The sequence below is a fragment of the Odocoileus virginianus genome, chromosome 17 (genome assembly GCF_023699985.2).
Source record: "Odocoileus virginianus isolate 20LAN1187 ecotype Illinois chromosome 17, Ovbor_1.2, whole genome shotgun sequence".
Classification (NCBI taxonomy): domain Eukaryota; kingdom Metazoa; phylum Chordata; class Mammalia; order Artiodactyla; family Cervidae; genus Odocoileus; species Odocoileus virginianus.
The window spans coordinates 51728833-51752017 of NC_069690.1; the positions used below are offsets into that span (position 1 = coordinate 51728833).

General features: G+C 55.0%; 1 protein-coding gene and 1 long non-coding RNA gene across 6 annotated transcripts in view; one reads left to right on the forward strand and one right to left on the reverse strand.

The window, feature by feature from the left end:
* The window catches only part of SEPTIN9 (septin 9), a 176737-nt gene that overhangs the window by 140831 nt on the left and 12721 nt on the right, over window positions 1–23185 (reverse strand). The window contains exon 2 of one of the 3 annotated variants that reach the window (XM_070479898.1): window positions 17577–17633. The exons of 1 other annotated variant lie outside the window; for it this stretch is intronic. In XM_070479898.1, the coding sequence (XP_070335999.1) occupies window positions 17577–17633 (57 nt within the window). Of the gene's footprint in view, window positions 1–7195; window positions 7279–17576; window positions 17634–23185 lie in introns of those variants that run through there. One more of the 3 variants, XM_070479899.1, reaches the window with a different exon arrangement.
* LOC139039181 (uncharacterized) lies at window positions 7465–12508 on the forward strand. Of its 3 annotated transcripts, XR_011492459.1 has the most exons (4): window positions 7465–8110; window positions 9643–9713; window positions 10577–10917; window positions 11615–12508. It is a non-coding gene; the product is annotated as an uncharacterized lncRNA (long non-coding RNA). The 3 variants fall into 3 exon arrangements; XR_011492458.1 differs by having other exon boundaries at window positions 7465–8118; window positions 10577–12508; XR_011492457.1 differs by having other exon boundaries at window positions 10577–12508.

Below are 23185 nucleotides of genomic sequence, written 5' to 3' on the forward strand. Positions count from 1 at the left end.
ACAGAATGGAAAAAATATTTACAAATCTTAAGTCTGATGAGGAATTAATATCCAGAATATGTTTTTAAAAAAACACTAGGACTTTCTTATCAGTCCAGAGGTTAAGACTCTGCACTTACAATGCAGGGGGCTCAGGTTTGATCCCTGGTGGGGAAGAGCGGGGATCCCACATGATACACAGTGAGGCCAGAGGGTGGGGGGGGTGGGGGGGACGGGGAATTCTACAACTCAATCACACACAAAAACAAACAGCCCAGTTAAAAAGTTGACAAAGGCCCTCAATAGACATTTCTCTGAAGACATACAGATGCCAACAGGTACATGGGAAGATGCTCAACATCACGAATCATTAGGGAAACGCAAATCAAAACAGCAATGCACTACCCCCTCACTGCTGTTAAAACAAATAACAGAAAATAACATGCATTGGGGAGGATGTGGAGACACTGGAACCCATGTATGCTGTTGGTGGGAATGTAGAATGGTACAGCTGTGGTAAAAAGCAGTATGGAAGTTCCTCCCAAAATTAAACATGGAATTACCATGTGGTGCTTCATATGGTAAAGAATACACATGTAATGCAGGAGACCTGGGTTCAATCCCTGGGTTGGGAAGATCCCCTGGAGGAAGGCACGGCAACCCACTCCAGTATTTGCACCTACAGAATCCCATGGACAGAGGAGCCTTGTGGGCACAAGGAATGCAAAGACACGACTGAGCGACTAACACTTTCACTTATTTTCTCCATGCGATCCAGTAATTCTCCTTCTGGGTGTGTATCCAGAAAAATCTGAAAGCAAGGACCTGAGCAAATACCTATACACCCAGATTTATGGCAGCACTTTTCATAAGAGCCAGAAGGTGATTCTTGATAGACCATGGTTAAACAAAATACAGTCTATCCATATAAAGGAATATTATTCTGCCTTAAACAGGAGGGGACTCTGACACCTGCTACAACATATAGGAACTTTGAAATCATAAAATGAAATAAGCCAATCACAAAAAGACAACTATTGCATGGTTCCATTTATATGAGGAACCTGAAATAGTCAAATTCACGTAGACAGAAAGCAGAAGGGTGTTGGGCAGGGCCAGAAAGGACAGGGGAATGAGGAAGTACTGTTTAATAGAGCTTCACTTTGAGAAGATAGGGGCTTCCCTGATAGCTCAGTTGGTAAAGAATACACCTGCAATGCAGGAAACCCCAGTTTCATTCCTGGATTGGGAAGATCCTTTGGAAAAGGGATACACCACCCACTCCAGTATTCTTGGGCTTCCCTTTGTGGCTTAGCTGGTAAAGAATCCACCCGCAATGCGGGAGACCTGGGTTCAATCCCTGGGTCAGGAAGATCTCCTGGAGAAGGGAATGGTTACCCACTCCAGTATTCTGGCCTGGAGAATTCCATGGACCGTATAGTCCATGGGGTTGCAAAGAGTCGGACACGACTGAGCAACTTTCACTTTCACTTCACTTTGAGATGATGGAAAAAGTTCTGGAGATGGATGGATGGCTGCACAACTATGTGAGAGCACTTAATGCCACTGGATTATACACCTAAAGATCACTTAAAAGGTACACTTCATATCACGCGATATCTCTTGCATGTGGAGTCTTTAAAATGGGTTGATGCTGTTTAGTCGCTAAGTCCTGTCTGACTCTCTGTGACCCCATGGACTGTAGCCCACTTGGCATTTCCCAGGCAAGAACACTGGAGCGGGTTGCCATTTCCTCTTCCAGGGAATCTTCCCGACCCAAGGATCAAACTCACATCTCCTGCATTGGCAGGCAAGATTCTTTGCCACTGAGCCACCAGGGAAGTCCTAACACAATGGGTGCAAATGCCCTTAGGTACAAAACAGAAATAGAGTCACAGATATCAAAAACAAACTATGATTATCAGGGAATAAAGGTGGGGGTGGATAAACTGGGAGACTGGGGTTGACACGTACACACACACATATATAATAGATAATTAATAAGGACCGGGAACTTAGCACCCAGAACTCTACCCCACACTCTGTAATGGGACTCCAGGGGCTAAGGTTCCATACTTCCAATGCAGGGGGCCCAGGTTCAATCCCTGGTCAGGGAGACCAGGTTAGACTGCCCATGATGTATTAAAGATCCCGAATGTCACAATGAAGATAAAAGATCCCACATGCTGCAACTAAGACTTAGAGAAGTCAAATTAATTAATTAACTAAAATAAATATTATTTTAAAAACTACTCTGTCATGACCTACTTGGGAAAAGAATCTAAAAGAGAGTAGATTATATGTATAACTGATTCACTTTGCTGTATACCGGAAATGAATACAACATTGTACACCAACTATAATAAATCTTTTTTAAAAAGGTACATTTTATATTATGTACATTTTACCACAATTTGTTTTAAATGAGTCCAGAGCCCTGGGCACCCGAGGTCCTTATACTACAGAAAGACTACAGTGACCACAGAAGTGGTCAGTCCCAATCTCACGCTACATTGTTATTGAAGGTGGTTCTTTATTGTGTAACAATGTAATGGTCACGCCATTCCTTAGTAGGACTTCACACTGAAATAAATGCTCTAATCAAGAAAGGTTTTGGACAGACCTATTTGGGGCGCAAAGAAAAAGCATTACAAAGCACCATGTGAAGGTGACCTCATCAGGCAGGCTGGCCCAGGTATCACACTGTCCCAGGTCCACTCTGTCCCCAGAGCCTGCCCCAGGCCTCACCCCACCAACAGGGGACACAAGGCAGCTCCCAGCAGGAAGGCGCCTGGAAGTGAGGTAGGCAGGCTTCTGGAATTCTCATGGGGCTGGGCTTCCCACACCACACCAGGGGTAGGGGACCCAATGGCAAAGGCTTGCAGCCAGACTCAGGGACTTCGAGGGATCTTAGAATATGGAATTATCCTGTGCATCCAGGACGTATGATAACTGGAGTGGGTTGAATGGTGGCCTCCTCAAAACTCATGTTCACCTGGAATCTGTGGACATGGTCCTATTTGGAGAAAAGGGTCTTGCTGATGTCATCAGGATAAGGATCTGGAGTTTTGGTCATGCTGGATTATATGTGTGCTCAGTCCCTCAGTCCTGTCCGACTCTTTGCGACTCCACGGAGTATAGTTCTCCAGGCTCCTCTGCCCACAGGATTTCTCAGCAAGAATACTGGAATGGGTTGCCATTTCCTCCTCCAGGAAGGAAATGACCTTTTCCCAGAGATCAAACTCACATCTCCTGCATCTCCAGCGCTGGCAGGCAGATTCTTTATCACTGAGCCATCTGGGAAGTCCCAATGGATTACTGAGGTTCCTAAATCCAGGAACGAGTGTCCTTATAAGAGAGAAGCAGAGGGAGATCTGAGACGCAGAAGGCTGTATGACAACAGTGGCAAAGATTGGAGTGAGCATCCAGCAGCCAAGGATGCCAAGGAGCACCAGTCACCACCAGAAGCCAGGAGACTCACGGAGAGGATGCTGTCTCAGGGCATCCTGAAGGAACCAACCCTCCAACACATCGACTTCGGACTTCTGGCCTCCAGGGCTGGGAGAGGATCCACTGCTATCACTGTAAGCTCCCCAGGTGGTGGTACTTGGTTACATCAGCCCTAGGAAACCAAGTGGTACTGGATACCACTACTGGATACTGGAGTGGGTAGCCTTTCCTTTCTCCAAGGCATCTTCCCAACCCAGGGACTGAACCCAGGTCTCCTGCAAATTGCAGGCAGATTCTTTACCAGCTGAGGCACCAGGGAAGCCCAAGAATACTGGAGTGGGCAGCCTACCCCTTCTCTAGCGGATCTTTTCAATCTAGGAATTGAACTAGGGTAATCAAGCTCTGGCAACACGGGTCCAGGACACTGATGACCGCAGCTAGTCAAGGGTATGAAGTCAGGGACCCAGAGACAAGAGGGGACATCAGAGCAAGGCCCAAAGCATGCTTCCCATGATGGGAGGCTGTCCAGACCCCTGCCCGCCCCACGGCCATGATACAGGACCACCTGAGCAAATCAGAGAACCAGCTCACTCCTCCTGGGTGAGCCAGGGACAGTCATCCAGTGACAATGCGACCCGGCCCTCCCCGCCCCCCAGACCAGCCTTCATGACCAAGCAGAGAAACGTCTACATTCTCTGCCGACAGCTCACCACGCAGCCATTCCCAGCCTCCCCAAGGCCCAGCTGAGCTAAGTCACTGCCCCCCCCCCCCCACCTCCCCGCCCCAGTGGAAAGTTCCCTTCCTGGAGATTCTCCCTGCTGAAACACAGCGCTTGGAACAAGATAAAACTGCTTGATTTGTAAAAGCCACAAAGCCAGTCCAGAACAAGGCAAAAAACGCCGACCCTTGGCTGGAAGGAGCGGCCAGTGTCTCAGCGGCCAGTCACTGCTCGGTGACTCATCCCAGCCTGCTGACAAGCCCTCCGGCATCTTCCCAGGGCACGGCCGCAGTCTCGAGGGGGCTGGAGGCGGCGTGGCTGCCACAGAGGACCCGGGGCCCCCAGGGCCCAAACCCGGCAGGAGTTGGTGCTCCCAGGAGACGGAGCATGGAGACCTGAGGTCTCCTGAGGCAGCCCCTACCTGCCCCAAGCCCCCTCCCCACCAACCCCTCCTGGACGGCTGCTGGGCAGTGGCCAAGAGACAGCCAGACCCTCCTTAAATGCCAGCCCAGCGGGCCATGAGCATGAACAGCCGCTTCTGGAAACTGGCGGGTGAGGCGTCCGGCCAAACAGGCCTCTGTCCACACACGCTGGGCATCGTGACTCGGTGTGCCCGTTGGGGAGGGAGGCAGCTACCTCAACTGCTTAATGGGGCCCCAGAGGGGCAGGGACCGTGAGCGGCAGCCCCGCAGGAGACGGAGACCCCCAGAATCAGCTCAGAGCCCACTGCTGGGGGTGCGGGCAAGGCCTCGGGGCCCAGCTGCTCCGTCTCCCCCACTTTACAGGTTACGAAATGGAGCCCAGGGCTGCAGAGTGACTTGCTCGAGGTCCCAGCTGGAACAGGGTAGAGCTAGCTTCCCAGGGGACTGCTGAAGCTCTGAGTTACAATTAAAGACCAAGGTCAAGATCCGACCAGGTTTGAGGAGCTTGAGGGGACAGCTTGGGGGCCTGCCTTTTCTGGAACAAGGTTTCTAACCCAAGGTTTGAAAGAAACAAGTGTCTTTGGATGAAAATGCATCTAAATGAGGATTTCATAGGAATTCCCAACTTTTCCTCAGGCGGAGCCCAGGGGAAGGCCCCCGTTCCACTTCTCATCATGAGGGCGTGGTGCTCAGCGAGGCTATAAAGGCACAGAGCTGACTGTTTATTCAGTTCCTGAAAAAGCTCCTGGAGTTTGCTCAGCCTGGGAGGTTCCAAGACGTTGCCACTACTTCAGACTCCCCAGAGACCCCTTTCTAGCCCTTGTGCTCTGGCTCACTGGTCGCCTGTCTGTCACCCAGCTGGGCCTTGGCTTGGTGATCTGTGAAAGTGAAGGCTGGGCGGCAGGCCCCAGCCAACCAGGCCAGCAGAGTGCCCATCGTCCCAAGTCCTGCACCCAGCGGCCCCTGCCGAGGCTGAGAGCAGGGAACCCTGGGGCCCACCCCGTCCACCCCGGCCGGCCCACGCCACTGAGCTCAAACACACGTGAGGTGCGGTTCTGCCAGCCATGCCTTCTGGCGGTCTGCGGGGCCACCCCGGCCCCCGCGGTTGGTCACGGTGCCCGTCGGTGCCTGCCTGGCTGCACGGGTGCGCACGCACACCCACCGACCGTCAGCAGCTCCCCTGCCCATGGGCGCCCCATCCGCCCTGACACCAACTGGGATCTGACCGGCCCCTGGAGCAGCAGGCAAGGGGCTGCCTTCACAGGAGCCACGGAGACGTCTTCCTCCCCTGGGGCTTCTTGGGGAGTCCCCACCTCCCCCCCACACCGCACGCAGTGACAAACAGCAGACCAGTCCGGTGACACCTGTGGAGACACCCATGGGCCGGCTCGGAGCACCTGAAGCGGGATGCTGATGCCCAGGATGTCTCAGCCTGCACTGTGTACCCCAGCACCTGGCTCGAGGGGTGCACTGCAAGCAGCACGCTGGGGAATGAATGGGAATTACTCCTGATGACGTCAGATGCTGACCCAGGACACACGCCTGGGAGAAGGATCTCAGGAGGGCCACCTGGGAAACAGGGGCTTCTAACCGGGGTGACTGAGGAGGGGCAGCCTCTTTTCTCTCCACTTGTCGGTTCTTGCCCAGTCCTGACGGGGCTGAGCCCACTCGGTGTGGGGCTACTTGACCCCTTAACTCTAAACTTAACTCAAAAACACATGTTGTGTGGGGTACAGGGACCACTCCAGGGACCTGGAAGCCCCCTCCAACCCAAGAGCCAGCCGTCTGCCCTCACGCCTTGCCACCCCCCACCGTGACATTCAAATGTTCTAATCAGTGATTCTACCCCAGAATCTCAGCAAAGCCCACAGAGCTGGTCTCTCTGTTCTGAAATGTCCCATCCAAACAGGGATGCTCACTGCTACCCTCCCTGTTCACTGTGCCCAGGTGAGGACAGGACCCAGATGATGCCAACCTCCACAAGTGGGGGTCACTTCCCCAAGCTTCCGGCAGAATAGGAGGAGTTCTGTCTGCTGCGTGTGTGCACACACACACACACACATGCACACGCGCATACACACACACGCATCTGCACAGCTTGCCTGGGCACTGGGAGCTCCCAGCCCTGTAATCAACTCCCAGGAAGGCACCAAAATGCTATTTCAGGGAGGAGACCAAGGCGGCCTCGAAGACGACTTTGGCGAGCAGCGGACAAACCAACCACACAGCGGACAAACAAACCACAAGCGGCGCCCCGGTGCCGCCGGACCGGACCCCAGTGCCAGAATTGGGTCCCCCCCACCCGACCCTTTCCCAGACTTCGGCGCCCACAGTCTCAGCATTCACAGCCGTCTTCAGATGCAAAAGTGGCACGTTGGGAAATGAAAGAGAAATAGTGAGGGAAGGGAGAGCCGAGTTTAAATAAAAGCCAGACTTAGCGAAGCTTCACTTTTGGAACATTATGGAACATTATGTCCCAGGATCTCAGAACAGAAGAGAGGAAAAGAAATATGCCCGGAAAAATGAGCCGAAGTGACCCCTGGGTGCTTATGTCCCGAAGCATAAAGAAAGTTTCGAGTTAAGGGGAAGGGGCAGCGCGGGGCAGGGAGGAGGGCCCCTTGCCTACCTGTGATCCGGTCTCTCTCCATCATTACGGATATATTTAGCAGCAGGCGGGAGTCCCAGCGTCCCCCTTTCCAGAGACGTCCTCCCCTTTCTCACCCCGTCGCCCTCCCTCTTTCTGCCTCCTCCTCCTCCTCCAAAAACACTCTTTGTCTGGTCTAATTTCTTCAATCTGTTGCAATCACGAATGCATCCAAATTACCACATTTCCATGTGCTGATCATATGTTTGTGCTCCAAACTGAAGTAGCATTGTCTCTTGGAACCGGGAGGGGAAAGGGAGCGAAGGAGAGAAATAAAAAGAAGAGGCGGGAGTGCGGGCCGGACGTGGGCCTTGAAAGGCTCCCGCGGTCCCCGGGGTCCTCCGGGCCGAGGACCGGCCGGCGGGGGCTTTGTGCGGCGGCTCCCGAGGTGCGGCGGCGAGTGGCTTCCGGCGCCTTCTCTCCACCCCCTCCAGCCCCTCCGCCCGGGGCTTCTCGTCTGGCTGCTCCTTTTTAATATCCACTTGGAGAAGCTTAACTTAGCCTCTTGGAAACCAGCTCACAGAGTCAAATTCCTGGCGACTCGCAGAGTCTTTCATTCCGCCCCCCGGCCCGCGATGCTGCGATTTCCTCTGGTTTGAGCCTTTGCAAAGCCTGGTTCCTGCCTGCCTGCCCGCCTGGGCTCCCCTCCACCTCCGGCGGCCCTGAGCCCCCACCCCGGCCTGGCCGGAAGGAGGGGTGGTCGCGCCCCAGGCCGGCTGCCACAGGGAAGGTTCAGGAACACCTGCCGGGGATGAGCCGGAGAAGTGCCCCCCTGCAGACGCCCGGGTGTCCCGTCAGCCTGCTGGGACAGAGGAGGGGACAGAGGAGCTGGCCGTCCCGCCCCGGCTGAGGGGAGCGCGGGAAGGAGACTTCCTGGAAGATTCCTACCCCTCGCTTGTGAGTCAGTGAGTCTCCAGCCGTCCCCTGGGAGGGCGCGCAGTTCCTCACCACATATTCCCCAGACTCAGCGCCTCTCTGGGAGGAGGGGACAGGGGCCTGGCCTGGCTGGGGGCTCAGCTGTAGCTCGGGTCTGGGGGCGGAGGGGAGGCTGCTCACCTGGCAACTCGGGCGGTGGGGAAGGGCAGCAAGTGGTCAGAGTGAGGGCTGGGGGTCGGGGGTTGGGGGGCGCTGGGGCTGGGGGCATCTCCTCTGCTCTTGAAGTTTCATTCACTTCAAGGGTTCAAACTGGCAGCCCTCCACCCAAGGAACACAGAAACAGGCTGTGTTTGCCTGCCTGACCCTGCCTAAAGAAATTGTTGTATCCGTGCCAATGTTGAACACTTGGGCAATTTCACTGAGAACTGCAGATTTTCCTCTTCTCTTGGAAAAGGGAGGGCATACAATCACACCGAATGAGCCCTCCTGTCTGGTCTCACAGAGCGGGATTGAAGAGTGCTTCCCTCTTTAGATGAAACTGCCTGTTTTTGGTTTGCTGTGGTCTCCACAGCAAAATGATGCACTCAGTCTGATTATTTGCCGGCCCCTCCGCTAATGTGGCCTCTCAGACTGAGGTCTCTGCCCCACGGCCACACGAGCGATGTGTCACCAGAAGAGGGCCACACACCATTCTCTGTCGGATGGCTCCCCCTGCCCAGGGCAGGATTCCAAATGCAGTTTCCAAGGTATCAAGGGAAGGAGAAGAGGACGACAGAGGATGAGAAGGTTTGATGGCATCACCAACTCAGTGGACATGAATTTGCGCAAACTCGGGGAGACAGTGAAGGACAGAGGAGCCTGGCATGCTGTAGTCCATGGCATTGCAAAGAGTCTAACAGCAAGAACAACAAAGTTGCAAGGGCATTTTCTTGGGCGTGGGAGTGGAGGCTGGCACCTTCTGGGAGACACCAAATCGCAACTCCCAGCAGACTCTGGAGGACAGCTCCAAAGGCAGCCACCTGCACAGTAAGGAGAGGTGTTTCGGGCAGCTCGGGGGCACCATGTAGGCTGAATAATGCCCCCCATAAGATCTCATAACCTAATCCCCTGAACCTGTACATGGGAATTTGTTAACAGAAAGAGTTATTGCAGGTGCAATTAAGTGAAGGATCTTGAGACGGGAGACTATTCTGAATCACTGGTGGGGAGGGGGGTCCTAAATGCCATCATGTGTATTGAAGAAGGGGGCAGAAGGAGATCACACACACACACACACACACACACACACACACACACAGAAGGGGATGCTCAGACAGAGCAGACAGAGATGCGAAGACGCTGGCCTTGAAAACCAGAGGGATGCAACCACAAGCCAAGAAAGGTCGGCAGCCCCAGAATCTGAAAGAGACAAAACTAGCTTCTCTCCTGGAGTCTTTGGAGGGACCCGGGCCTTGCTAAGACCTGGGTTTCAGGCTTCCGGCCTCCAGAACTGTGAGAGAAGACATTTCTGCTGGCTTCAGCCCCCCAAGTTACTGGTAATCTGTTATTTACAGCAGCCACAGGAGACTCAAACAGGTGCCACAGACGGACAAAAGAGCCAGGGCTCCCTGTGCAATGCTATCTGGTGAGTATATTTCATTCTAACGCATTAGAATAAACCAACCACCAACTCAGAACAATGGGAATCATGGAGGGTTTTTTGATGTGCTTACTTCACCTCTTTACTGATTTTGAAAAAAACTATTTTTGATTTTTTTCTGATTATACATGTACTATATGCTCATTACACTTAGGAACTACAGAAAACAGATTTAAAAAGAAACCTCCAAAAAAAAAGAAACCCCTTTAATGCCAAAGGGGGCTGTGTGACTCCAATCCCCACTGCAGCGAGCAGGGTCAGGAAGCCCCCACGAGGCGGCAGACCAGTCCTTGGAGTCTCCTCTGTCCTTCACTATCTCCCCGAGTTTGCCAGCTGGCAGGGGTGGCGGGCGGATGGTGGGGCCAGGACGAGGAGCGCAGTCATGGCCTCGGGTAACCTGGCCACTTCCTGCAGGCGCCAGTTGCACACGCCGTGGATTTTGCTGCTGCGGTCGGTGCAGCTGCCGAGCACAGCTCTGACCCTCAGTTCCACCCCTCCCCCGGCACAGTCTGGCTCAACGTCCAGTCCCGAGTCATGCCTAAAACGCCAAGCATGCTGGCCCAAGCGGGGGGATAATTTGAAACTGAAAACCTGCCAACACCGACTGGCTCCGACAGGGCTGTGTTAGTTACGAGCCGAGCCGTGCAGAGGCCCGGCACAGAGGCAGGGTGAGGCCAGGCAGGGGAGAAGGGGCAGCCGACCCCCACCGTTTACTGAGTCCTGGCCTCGTCCCCAGCATCGGCCACTCAGGGGGCGACTGGCCAGGTCAGGGCTCCCCAAGTGACTCCTCCCTCCAGCAGAACATGGAGGGAGCTCTGTGGTTATGAAAACCTTTGTCCTGGTCTTAGATTCACCGAGCACATGAGCACAGTAAACCAGCAAGCAGTCCCAGTGAGGGGGTCAGCATTTGAAACCAGCACTTCTCCAAGTCGACCGACGCCTGCTGTCCCAGGGAGGGCCTCCGCCCACCAGGCCACAGCTTTGGGGACCTCCCCTTATGCCAGTCAACGAGTCCCAGCTCCCAGCCGCCTGAGCCCGCCCACATCCTGGGGCTGCGCAGCAGCCCCTTCCAGACTGTTCTGAAGGCAGTGTCTCTACCCTTGACCTCTGCGGACCTGCCCATGTGACCTGCATGCTCCCTGCCACCTTCTTTTTGACGTCACCATCATCAGAGAGGGGCCCAGGGCAGGTAAGGAGGAGGAGTGAGGCCTGCTTTATCTGTGAGGACAGTGCTAAGTCCCCTTCCAAGAAGCCCCTGCACCCAGCTGGAGGGGACACAGGAGTAAGAGGTGATGCCAGCAAGCCCTGAACTTCCAACACAGTCCAGGAGGCCTGGGCTGACCCAGCCGTGAAAAGGGGGCAGGTGCTTCCGGTAACTCTGACACGTGAGCAGCAGAGGCCTCGAGAAGGGGGTCCACAGAGGGACACAGCCTTGTTCCTGGGGCCCCTTCTGGGGAGGGGCCTGTGAGGAGGTGGAAGGAGAGGAATCTAGCTGGAAGGACACTCTCTGAGGCCCTGGGCTCAGACTTCCTGCCACCTCTCACCTCCCCCACCCCTCAAGCAGGTACCTTCTATGAGAATCCTCCATAATTACCTCCAACCTATGAGAGACAGGGTTTCCCTGCTGGCTCAGTGGCAAAGAATCGGCCTGCCAGTGCAAGAGACACGGGTTCGATCCCTGGGTCGGGAAATGCCCCAGAGAAGGAAATGGCAATCCACTCCAGTATTCTTGCTGGGAGATCCCACGGACAGCGGAGCCTGGTGGGCTGCAATCCATGGGGTCGCAAAAGGGTCGGACACGACTGAGCGACTAAACAACAACGTGGGGGATACCAACCCCTCACTTTAAAAACAGACTTTTCCCTTCATTTCCTGCTCATCCTCAGACTCAACCACTGGAGTGCGCTTTCCTGAGTTAAAAATCAAGAAGCTCCATCCCTCCGACCCCCTCCCACTGACCGTCCTGCAGTCAAGGCTACTGTACCTTCCAGCAGAGCGGGCAGCCGGCCGAGGCCCTCCAGGGCCGGCCCCAGCCTGGCCGCCTGCAGCCTCCCAGAGCAAGATGAATTCCGGGCCTGGGGCCGGCCGCATTCCTCTCCGGAATCTTCTCTCCACTTTTTATGGTGCCTCAAGTTTCAGCCGTTCCTAAATAAATATGATCCAGCTACTCTCTGCCCTGGGGACTGCTGCAGGGTTTACCGGTGCAAACAGCCTGGGCCGGCCTGTTGCTTTGGGAGTTCTTCCAGGTCAGCGTGGAAGGAGATCTAGACAAGGGAGAGAGACGGCCCGGACGGGGCCAAATTCCACCAACGGCCCTCGCGCTCAGTCGTCCGTCCCCGTCCTGCTGGAGCCGGGAGCTGGCTCTGTACTCCTAAAGGCCCCCAGCTCCCTGTGCAGAGCAAGGGGGGATCCAAGAGTGTGGGGACTAGAGTCCTTGCGAGAGTCTGTCCCAAGGCCCCTGCATTTAAACTCTTCAGAACACACCAAAACTCCCCCAAAGGCCTGGGGTCTTTCACTTCCTGCTGGAAATCCCAACATTCTGCCTGCTCAGTGGCACCCAATAAAGGCTCACAGGAGGAACAAGGGATCTGAGGACCTGGTGTGGAGATTAATCCAGACCAGCCCTTCCCCAGAGAACTTTCTGTGCTGATGGGAGATGCCACAGTCTCTGTAGGGTTCAATGTGGCAGCCACGTGTGGCGGACGAGGGCCTACACCGTGGCCCAAGCTACTGAGGAACCGAGCTTTTAATTTGTGCTAAATAAATGTTTTAAATGTAAATAGCTACTGTGCCTACAGGCCACCCTGTTGGGCTGGGTCTACCCCTCCTCCGCCGCCTCTCTGGAGACCTGGCATTTTCCATAAGCCTCTCCCCCATAAAGCAAACAAAGAGAAAAGCTACTTCTCAGCCAAGGTAAAAGAAGACTGATGTTTCTATTTTAAATCTGTTTTTTTGGCCAATCACACTCCCCCGCCCCGCCACCCAGCTTCTCCTATCAAGTTCAGTTCAGCAATATTTACTGACTGCCTGCCAAGTGCCATAAGAGCACCCAGCCCTACAGGATGGGAGGACAGAGCAATGCCCGCTGCCCACCTGCTAACGGAATTGACAGGCTGGGTCAAATTACCAAATTACCCTGGAAAGAGAATAGCTTCCAGAGCTGTGACCCCTTGGAGCAGCGAGGAGAGAGCCTGGACAGGGGGGAGGCTGGCAGGGCTGGGGGGCATTAGGCTGGGTTTACCAGGTGGTGCTAGTGGTAAAGAACCTCTGCCAATGCTGGAAATGTGAGAGACACGGGTTCGATCCCTGGGTCGGAAAGATCCCCTGGAGGAGGGCATAGCAACGCACTCCAGTATTCTTGCCTGAAGAATCCTGTGGACAGAGGAACCTGGCGGGCCACACAGTCCATGGGATCACAAAGAGTCAGATACGACTGAAGCAGCCCAGCACACACGCGCCTTTATTCTGTGGGGAGGAGGGAAGCGAGGGTTCTCTCAGTCAGAGGACCAGGCCCAGATCTGCTTTAACGAATCCCATGCGTGGAGCCCAGTGCCCAAGCACAGACACACAGGGGGGACTTAGTAAAGCCCCCCCAGGACGCTGACTAGACAGGGAGGAGCCTCTGGTGGGGAGAAAGAGTGGGGATGGGGGAGACACGGAGGCCTGACCGAGACACGGAGAGAATCACGGAGGCCCATCCAAGGGCCACAGTGGGTGAGCCGACAAGGTCTTGGCAGCCTGTTGATCTAGGGGCGCTGGGGGCATGGAGGTCAAGCACGACACCGAGATGTTCGCTCAAGTGCCTAGGTGGATGACGAGGCTGAGACATGAGAAATGAAGGAGAGGGTGTCAGCGAACGGGGCAGGGGATAGCAGCTGGGGATCCCTGTGGGGGCCCAGGTGTCAGGCGAGGTCTCTTCCTAGACCAGCCCCACCCCCCACAAAGGACACTCCCCCCTCCCTTGGTGACAGGGAGCGGGGGTCTTCTGTGCTGCCCTGGAGAAAGGGTGAGCAACGAGCCATCCGGCCCCACGCCTATGCGGTGCTTACTGTCCATGGGTGGGGGGGGCGGGGATGGCAGGCAGTCAGCGCAGCTGAGTGACAGGACACTGGGACGGGCCCTTCCCCGCAGGAAGGGATGTGTGAGCCAGGGTGGGGAGGGGGCTGCAGGGACACCAGCCGGGGGCTCACGTTGGGCACCCCCTGTATGGACAGAGACACAGCCCAGACAGTGGCATTTTAGAGACTGCCTTGCGTGGATGGGTGTAGATGACTCTCGATCTTGGAGGGAAGGGGAGCTAGCTTCCTGCAGCTGCTTTAACGAATCACCACAAACCGGGTTGCTTAAAAATAACAGAAATTAATTCTCTCACACTTCTAGAGGCAGAAGGCCAAACTTAAGGTGTCAGCAGGGCCGTGGTCCCTTCAGAGGCTCTGGGAAAAAATTCTTCCCTCTTCCGTCTTCCCGTGGTCCCAGGCATCCCGTGGTGTGTGATGGCAAAGCTCCCATCTCTGCCTCCGTCTTCACATGGCCTTCTTCCTGTGTGTGCCTCTCTTCTTAAAAGAAGCCCAGTCGTCGGATTTACGGCCACCCTACTCCTCTATGACCCCACCTCTGAGCCCTGGACCTCTAAAAGCCCCATGTCCAAGTAAAGTCGTTTCTGAGGTTCTGAGTGACTATGAATCGGGGGTGGTTGGCACTGTTGAACCCACGACAGGAGGGACGAGGGTGGGCCTGGGGACAAGGCCACCACCCCCGGCAGCATTTGAAGGAGGAAAAGCAGGACCTGGCCACACACCAGATGTCAGGGCGGAAGGAGAAGGCCCCGGGGATCCCAGCCCGGGGATGGACCAGCGTGGGCCGGGCAGCGGAGGTGAGGAAGCAGACAGAGGGGAAATGCTGTGGGTGCCGTGGGAACCGGGGCGAAGTTCGGCAGGTCTGGGAGGCGGCCGCTCAGGGTGGCTACTCAGGGCACAGAAAGGGAGAGCAGAGTGGAAGCCACTTGGAAGGGCCCAGGGCAAGCGTCCCCAGAGCCCAGGCGATTTGCCCGGGGGAACACACACACGCGTGGGACCCAGGAGAATGTGTCCAGCAGTGTCTGCAACAGAAGAAGAAACCTTCCATGGACCCCTAGTATCTGGCCAAGGGGTAGAAAACTCAGCCTCCCCACACGGAGGCACCCTACCCACCCGCGGTCAAATGAATAAACTTAAGAGCTACGCTGGTAGTTCAGCTGGTGAAGAACCCACCTGTAATGCAGGGGTCAGAAAGATCCCCTGGAGAAGGGATAGGCTCCCCACTCCAGTATTCTTGGGCTTCCATGGTGGCTCAAATGGTAAAGAATCTGCCTGCAAGGCAGTAGACCTGGGTTCGATCCCTGGGTTGGGATGATTCCCTGAAGCGGGGCATGGCAACCCACTCCAGTGTTCTTGCCTGGAGAATCGCCATAGACAGAGAAGCCTGGTGGGCTACAGTCCATGGTGTCGCAAAGAGTCGGACACGACTGAGCGACTAAGCACAGCGCAGCACAACAGTCGCACAGAGCTATATGTAAGTGGGTAAATCTCAAGGTCGTCCCATCTTGTGAAAAAGCAAAAGGCAGCAGCCCCCTTGTGCACGTGATTCGACACTGCCATTGTCAGGAGCAGATAGTGTGTTGGCTGTAGACACACAGCACACAGTACAGACACACCCAGCAGTGAGCCGTCCTGAATTCAGATGGGTGCTCACCTCAGCGGGGACGAGGGCCAGTTCAGATGGGTGCTCACCTCAGCAGGGACGAGGGTCACCCAAGCGCTGGGGCTGCACCTGTAACACCTTATTTCCTACGCGGGATGCTGGGCATACAGGTGTCATTATATTCTTCACATTTTTAAAAATGTATTTATCACATATTTATTTATTTGGCTGTGCCAGGTCTGTGTCTCTGGCACATACTATGGCATGTGGGATCCAGTTCCCTGACCAGGGATCGAACCCAGGCCCCCGCGTTGGGAGTATGGAGTCTTAAACGCTGGACCACGAGGGAAGTCCCCTTCACATTTTTTAATACGTCCAACAATTCTTTTTTTTTACAAAAAGGACATAAAGTGAGTGAGCCGACCATAGGGTTACCCGTGGGTAGTCTGAGCTGATGGGCTGTGGGGCTCATGCAAGAAACAGCCATCCCTACCTGTCTCGTGAACCTGAAATAAAGGAAGGGATATCACAAAGAGGACCCTCAGCCTTCTGGGGAGGAGATGGCGTGTGGGGTCCAGACACAGAGGATCAGGCAGAGGAGGGGACAGAGGAGAGGAGGGGGCAGCAGGCTCCAAACGGGGGTCCTTGTGAGGTCAGAGGGCCCGGGAGAGAACCCCGCCCGGACTCAGGTCTTAGCCGTAGGGAGGCCGGGACTGGAGCCGAGAGCCAGGAAGATGAAGGAAGGGTGTCTGGGCCGGAGCCCACAGGGGCCCCCAGACACAGGATTCTGTGTGTCAGCAGGCGGCTCCATGTGAAACCCAGATCACGGCTTGCAGCTTCGGGCTTGGGCAAATTATGCCTTATGCTTCCAAGCAGAGCTGCGGTCACGGCTGCCAAGTGCTGATGGCACAGAACTGTCCGCCTTGGGCACAGGGAAGTAAGGGCCAGAAGGAGACTGCGCCCACGCAGCCCAGGGAGCTGGCCTCCCGAGACCTCACTCCTGGTGCGCAGGGGCCTCCCCCAGCACCGAGACGGAGGGAGACGGAGAGGCAGACAGCGGCAGAGGCGAAGAGCTCCGAGAAAGGCTCCCAGGAACAGAGTGGCAGCTGGGCAGCCCAGTGGTTAGAGGCCCATGTCTGCAGTGGGGCGGAGCTTCCCCTTAACCACGGACGTGATTCATTCCCCGACCAGAGGCTTCCGGCCTGCGTCACCCTTCCTGTCCTTCCCACACTCTCGTGTGGACGTCCAGCCTGCACGTTCCTCGTCACCTCAAGCCCCATCCCTGACCCCATTCCCTGCAAAGATCCACCCTTGACCACGGTTCAAGCCTAGGGGTGCCCAGCCCACTGGCATCACCTCCAGAGAACAGACCTGGGGAGAGGTTGGGCTAGCCCCTGAAGTGGGCCCAGGAACATCTGAGTTCAGAATTCTGGGGTCCCACAGAGCCAGCCTAGTCTGGAACTGTCTAATTTCATAGCCACTAGCCACATGAAGATACGAAGTGGGAATTAATACAAAATAAAATTAGTTAAATTCTATGCAGATGAAAGAATAAAACAGACAACGTACATTTCAGGTGCTCCACAGTCACATGTGGCCAGTGGCCACGGTTCTTGACGATGCAGATATAGAATATTTCCACTAACACAGAAAGTTCTGTGATCAAGAAGGTGGGGCGTGGGCTCAGGGGGATGTGGGCTTTGGTGGGACAACCCCTTCTTCTAAAACAACTGCTATGTCACCATTATGTCCCTCTGCCCATCCAACCTGGGGTCTGGCACCCAGCAGGTCCCCAGCACACCCCTGTCATCTCCGAGGGGGGTAAGTCCCTTCACCCCTGGGCCCCAATGTCCTCTGACAATGGCCATGGATGGAGCCCAGCCCCTGGGCCTGGCCACTGGATGTGACAACAAAGATGCAAGATCAGCTCCTGTAATGATCACACAGGGCTCAGGTCTGGGAGGCCGGAAACAACCAGAGGGGAGAAGTCACACAGACCCAGTGGGGGTACCAAGGTTGAGAGGTGGAGCCCCGTACCCCCTCCACCCCCTCCATCCACACCCCTTGGCCCAGGCCAGGTCATGGCTGGCAGAGTCTCTTCAGATCCCATGAGCAGTAACTCCTGCCCTGAGACGAACCAAGCGGGCCAAGGCTGAACTAGCCACTTACCCGGGCCAGTTGGGTCACCAAGCTTCCGGAGACGGCCGCTGGAGGTCCGTGTGACTCCTAAAGACAGGGGCAGAGGGCAAAGGTCACCCAAGGCCACCAGACAAAGGTTAACACTGGGCGTATCCTCACCTCAGCTCCTGTCAGGGGTTTCAGAACCAGAAACCCATCCCTTGAGGGGCCAGAGGCCCTAATCCTCCCAGGTAACACCTGGCCCCAGCAGCCACCTGCAGGAACATCCACCACCATCTGGACGCGAACCAGGCACTGGGTCAAACCCTTTATACACATTTTCCCACCCGACCCTTATTACTCCATTTTGCAGATGAGCTAACCAAGTCTCAGTGGGGTTGCATCACTTGTTGGAAGCCACACAGCTATGAAGAGTTGAGCCCAGAACAAAGTGAAGTCCATCAAACTCCAAAACCCGGGCTGGGCTCCAGGGTGCCGGCCGCCAGGACTGTCTGCAGGATGGACAGGTGCTGGCACGGGTCAGGCGCCAGCCGGCTCCCTGTCTACCTGCAACTAACCCTGTCTCCCTGGCAACCTGCATCTACCCTGTGGGGAACTGGGGTTTCCCCGTCCTGGGTCTGTAACAGGGGTTAAGCCGGGCTGGACTGCGGACAGTGGGGGACGAACTGTTCTCCTCCCTCCCGCCCCCCACGAGGGAGCCAGAACAGAGCTCCGGATGAACTCGGCCTCCTGCCGCCCTGCACACGCCCCTCGGCCCAGTGCTTGATCTCTGGGGAGGCTCAGGGCAGGCAAGTCCCAACTCGAGCAGATTTGCTGAGGTGCTAAGCCGACCAAACTCGAGAGGTTTCTCAGAGAGAGAGGCAGGTGGCTGTCCTATTGCTGCCAAGGTCATGGTGCTCTGGGGTCTGCTGTCTGGGCGACCAGGGCAAGCTGCAGAAGGCAGTGGGGACACTCATGCTGGCCCAGCAGAAGCCATCCCCGCGGACAACAACACACGCTGGAGAAGAACCTGCAGCCCAGGATGGGCCCGGGCTGGACACAGACACCTGCCTGCAGCCTCCGCCATCTGACATGCACCCAGATTGCTAGAGCCAGACGTGCCAGCTCCTCCCCTGCAGTCTGCCAGAGAGACTCATTCATTCATTCATCACTTATTCCACAAGCCCACTCCTAAACTATGACGGACCAGGAGTGAATGCAGTCTGCTTTGTTTTGAAAGTTTCCAGAGTCCTGACCAAGGCAGCCTGCAGGCCTGGTCTCCCTGTCCAGCCCCCGGGACGCAGACAGTCCTCACATCTGCAGGATGACTCAACAGCTGACAAGATGGGAAGAGGGCTGTCCTTCAGAGCCTGGTGTTGGCAAATACCTGCCACTAAGCCCTGGCCCCCTTCCAGGCTGGGGAAGACCCCAAGACGGCCCCAGGTTGAGCTGAACTCACCTACCATATAAATGGGCGTCCCTGGTAGCTCAGATGGTAAAGAATCTGCCTGGAATGCGGGAGACCTGGGTTCAATCCCTGGGTTGGGAAGATCCCCTGGAGAAGGGAATGGCCACCCACTCCAGTATTCTGGCCTGGAGAATCCCATGGACAGTGGAGCCTGGCAGGCTACAGTCCATGAGGTCGCAAAAAGTCGGACACAACTGAGCGACTCACACACACACACACCATGTAAACAACACTGCAAGAGACGCACGTGACATGCGGTTCCCAAGGGCGGTGAGCACTGGGAGCTGGGGTGACTGGTAAGGCTTTGAGGAGGTGAGGACTGGAGGGTCCTTGAAGGAGGACCAGGTGGACACTGGGCTCCCGCAGCCACTTCCCGCGCCAAGGCTCCATGACAAGCATGGGCTTTAGGTCCATTCTCCTACTCACTCAGTGTGACAGGCCCACGAGGCAGGTGCCACCACCCCCATTTCACAGATGAGGGAAGTGAGGGTCAGAAGCCCTGAAGCTGTCAAAACTCCCACAAAGCCTCTGGCCCCACCCCAGCCATAACAGAGACCGTGATGGTTGATTGTATGTGTCATTTTTAACTGGATCACAGGGTGCCCAGATATTTGGCTAAACACTATTTCTGGCCTTGTCTGTGAGGGTGTTTCTGGACGAGATGAACATGTGACTAGTGGTCTGGGAGAAGCAGATCATCTCCCCAGTGCGGGTGGGCATCCTCCAGTCCCACGAGGGCCTGAACAGAACAAAAGGCAGAGGAAAGGAGAATTCTTTCTCTGCCCGACTGTCTGAGCTGCAGCCCCAGGAAGCCTGAGCTTCAGCCCCCGGTCTCCTCCTGCCCCAGGACTAAGCATCGCCTCCCCTGGGTTCTCAGTCCTCAGACTTGGACTGAATCCACCAGCAGCTTCCCTGGTGTCCAACTTGCAGATGGCAGGTGGTAACTCCAATTCCTCATCGCTCCCTCCCTCTCTCCTACTAGACCCGTTGTTCTGAGGAACTCTGACTACCGCTGGCCTCACACAGCGGAGACAGGAGCATCCTTCCCTGGGCACCCACATGACACTGATGAAACGTGATAAAGGCGAGTCATCCTGCTGAGTGATAAAGGCGAATAGTGATTCCAGGCTGGCCCCGCCAGCCAGGCTGGATGGACCACAGCCTCCTGTGGGGGCCTGAGGGGTCGGCATCCGGCTCCCAGAACGCGTGGTCCCTTAAAACCAGCAGAGGGCAAACCTGGAGTGGCTCTGATTCAAGGGCTGGGGGAAGGAGGTGGAGGCAGGCGCTGCCCCGGAGGCTGCTGAGAGGACAGAAGAGTGAGCGTGGGTACTCCTGGTGCCAGCTCCAGCCTCATCTCCGTGATGGCTGTGACCTCCTTCCACACCCTAACAGGGAGCTGCACTACATTCAATGACACATGAGAATTCTCAACATCTGTCCCACCCCCGCCACTTCAACACACACACACACAATGAGCTGCTTAGAGGTCAGTTGTCGGGGCTGAAAGTGGCACAAGTGAGCGACAGCTGAGCCCATGAACCCAGTGAATCCTCGATATGGAAACAGCATGGTGAGGAATGGAGAAAGACCAGACCCCACATTCCTGTGGATCGAGTCACTTCCGATTGCACCTCCCCCCAGCCCAGCTGGACGCCCACCCTCCTGGACAAAGATTAAAAAAAGAGAGAGAGAAAAGGGTCCATTCAGGTTAAACCCCAACCCCAGGTATCTGACCCGCAAGAATCAAACCCACGGTGGGGATGGAGCCATGTTAATAAGGAAGACAGCCCTTGTCTCAGATTTCTTGGGTGGAGTTATGGCTTTATTTACACTGTTTATTTTTCAGATTTCCCGAAATGTACGGCTGGTGCCAGGCAGCCCCTGGCACAGAGAAGATGCCAGGCCTGCTCCCTTAAAAAAGAAGGGGAGGCAGCCACCCAAGCTTCCCGAGCCCAGGGCCGCCTCCACCAGAGCCCTGGAAGAAACCCCAAAGCTACAGCAGCTGAAATTCAGTTCCTCGGACCCAACTCCTCAGGTCTGTGTCCGAGACCGGCGAACAGGTAGCCGGAAAAGCCTCCAAGACATAGAGTGGCTCTCTCCAGGGGAGAACAGAGTTGTTTTATGCAATTTTAAAATAAAACATACTCAGAAACAGTGGAGATGACTTGGAAGTTCAGCTCTCTGGAGTCATCCCAAACCAAATTATTTGAGTTCTCAGAGGCCAGGACGGCAGGAAAGCCTGCAGTCAGACGAACAGGGCTTGAATCCAGACCTTGCCAGGCACTCACTGCAGGCCCCAGAAATGACCTCCCCTTTCCAAGCCTCAGCTTTCCCATCTGCAGAATGGGGACAGAGATGGGGATTACTCACAGGCAACTAAGATTAAATGAGGTCACACACTGCAGGCACTTAGCACAGTGCCTGGCACAAATAAACACTCAATAGATATCATTTTTAGGATATCAATGATACACTAATATAAATTATTATTATAATAATTATTGGGACCCCTCTGGTGGTCCAGTGGCTAAGAATCCACCTCCCAATACAAGGGACACAAGTTTGATCCCTGGTCAATGAGCTAGATCCCATATGCCCCAACAAAGACTGAAAATCTCACGTGCTGCAACTAAGACACAAAGCAGCCAAACAAATATATTTTAAAAAAGAAAAGAGGCTTGGCTGTAGCCCTGTTTAAAAATATATATGTATAATATGACTAGAGAAGGAAATGGCAACCCACTCCAGTATTCTTGCCTGGAGAATCGCCATGGACAGAGGAGCCTGGTGGGCTACAGTCCATGGTGTCGCAAAGAGTCGGACACAACTTAGAGACTACACCACCATGTTATATGACAGCCACATACGTACACCAGCCTGGACCCAGGGATTTACAGTTGTACATTGACAACCATTGGCTGCCTTGTGCTTATGCATTTAAACAAAATGTAAGTTATAACCATGGAGAAGGGAATGGCTACCCACTCCAGCATTCTGGCCTGGAGAATTCCATGGACTGTATAGTCCATGGGGTCGCAAAGAGTTGAACATGACTGAGTGACTTTCACTTTCAAGTAATAACCAAGGCACCTTGCATGTTGCACCCAGGGTGCTGCTACCCCAAGAAAGGCTACCAGGAGTCCTATTTGACTCCCTGCCAGCTAAGGGAAGTTGACAGCCCTCCCGGCCTCCAGGATGGACTGCTCATTAGGGGAAGCCAGGACAGGGTCTGTGATCTAGAGAAAACAGGATTTGGGGGCTGTGAATCTCAGTGCACTCCCATACTTACCCCTCCACCCCCAGAAACTCCCCATCTGGCATCTGTGCTCACCTAGGCAGGGCCAAGGCTATTTCCCAAGTGTTCATGAACTATAGGCCAGTGACGAACACTAGTCAGGTTTCACACATGGAGGCCATAAGATTAAAATACACTTCTGGGACTTCCCTGGTGGTCTACTGGTTAAGAATCTGCACTTCCATTGCAGGGAGCGTGGGTCCAATTGCTGGCAGGGGAACGAAGATCCCACATGACACACAGCACGGCCAAAAAACAAATCAATTAAAAAGAAAGAAACACTTCTGATCAGATGAGGCAAAAGACAGGAGGAAGCAGTGAGTGGGGATGGGACTCACTGCTGCTCCGCGTCCCACAGAGAATGACAACGCAGCGTTTCAATCAGGAAAGACGGTGGCCAGACACGGAGACGGGGCTCCTTGGTCCTCGAGAGAAAGGGGGTGGTCCAGCCCTGCGCCCTCCCTGACTCTTCACCATAGATCGGCCAGGTGTCCCTCAACCAGGCAGACCAGTGCTGGCCCCCGAGTCTAGGGACCTGCATGCCTATCTCATGGGTGTTCCCCGTGCATATAATTCGGGGAGTCTGGATAAGAGAGCGAAGGACACGGTTACTGTGAAGACCTCTTATTTTTTTCCTTTCAGCCAAATTTTATGATACAATCTGGTAAAACATAAGATTAAATGGGCACTGAGAATCTAAGTAGATTCTGAAGCTAGTGTATTATTGTTTAGTTGCTGAGTCGTGTCTGACTCTTTTGTGACCCCACCAGGCTCTTCTGTCCATGGAATTTTCCAGGCAAGAATACTGGAGTGGAGGTTGCCATTTCCTTCTCCAGGGGATCTTGCTGACCCAGGGACTGAAGGCGTGTTTTCTGCATTGGCAGACAGGTTCTTTAC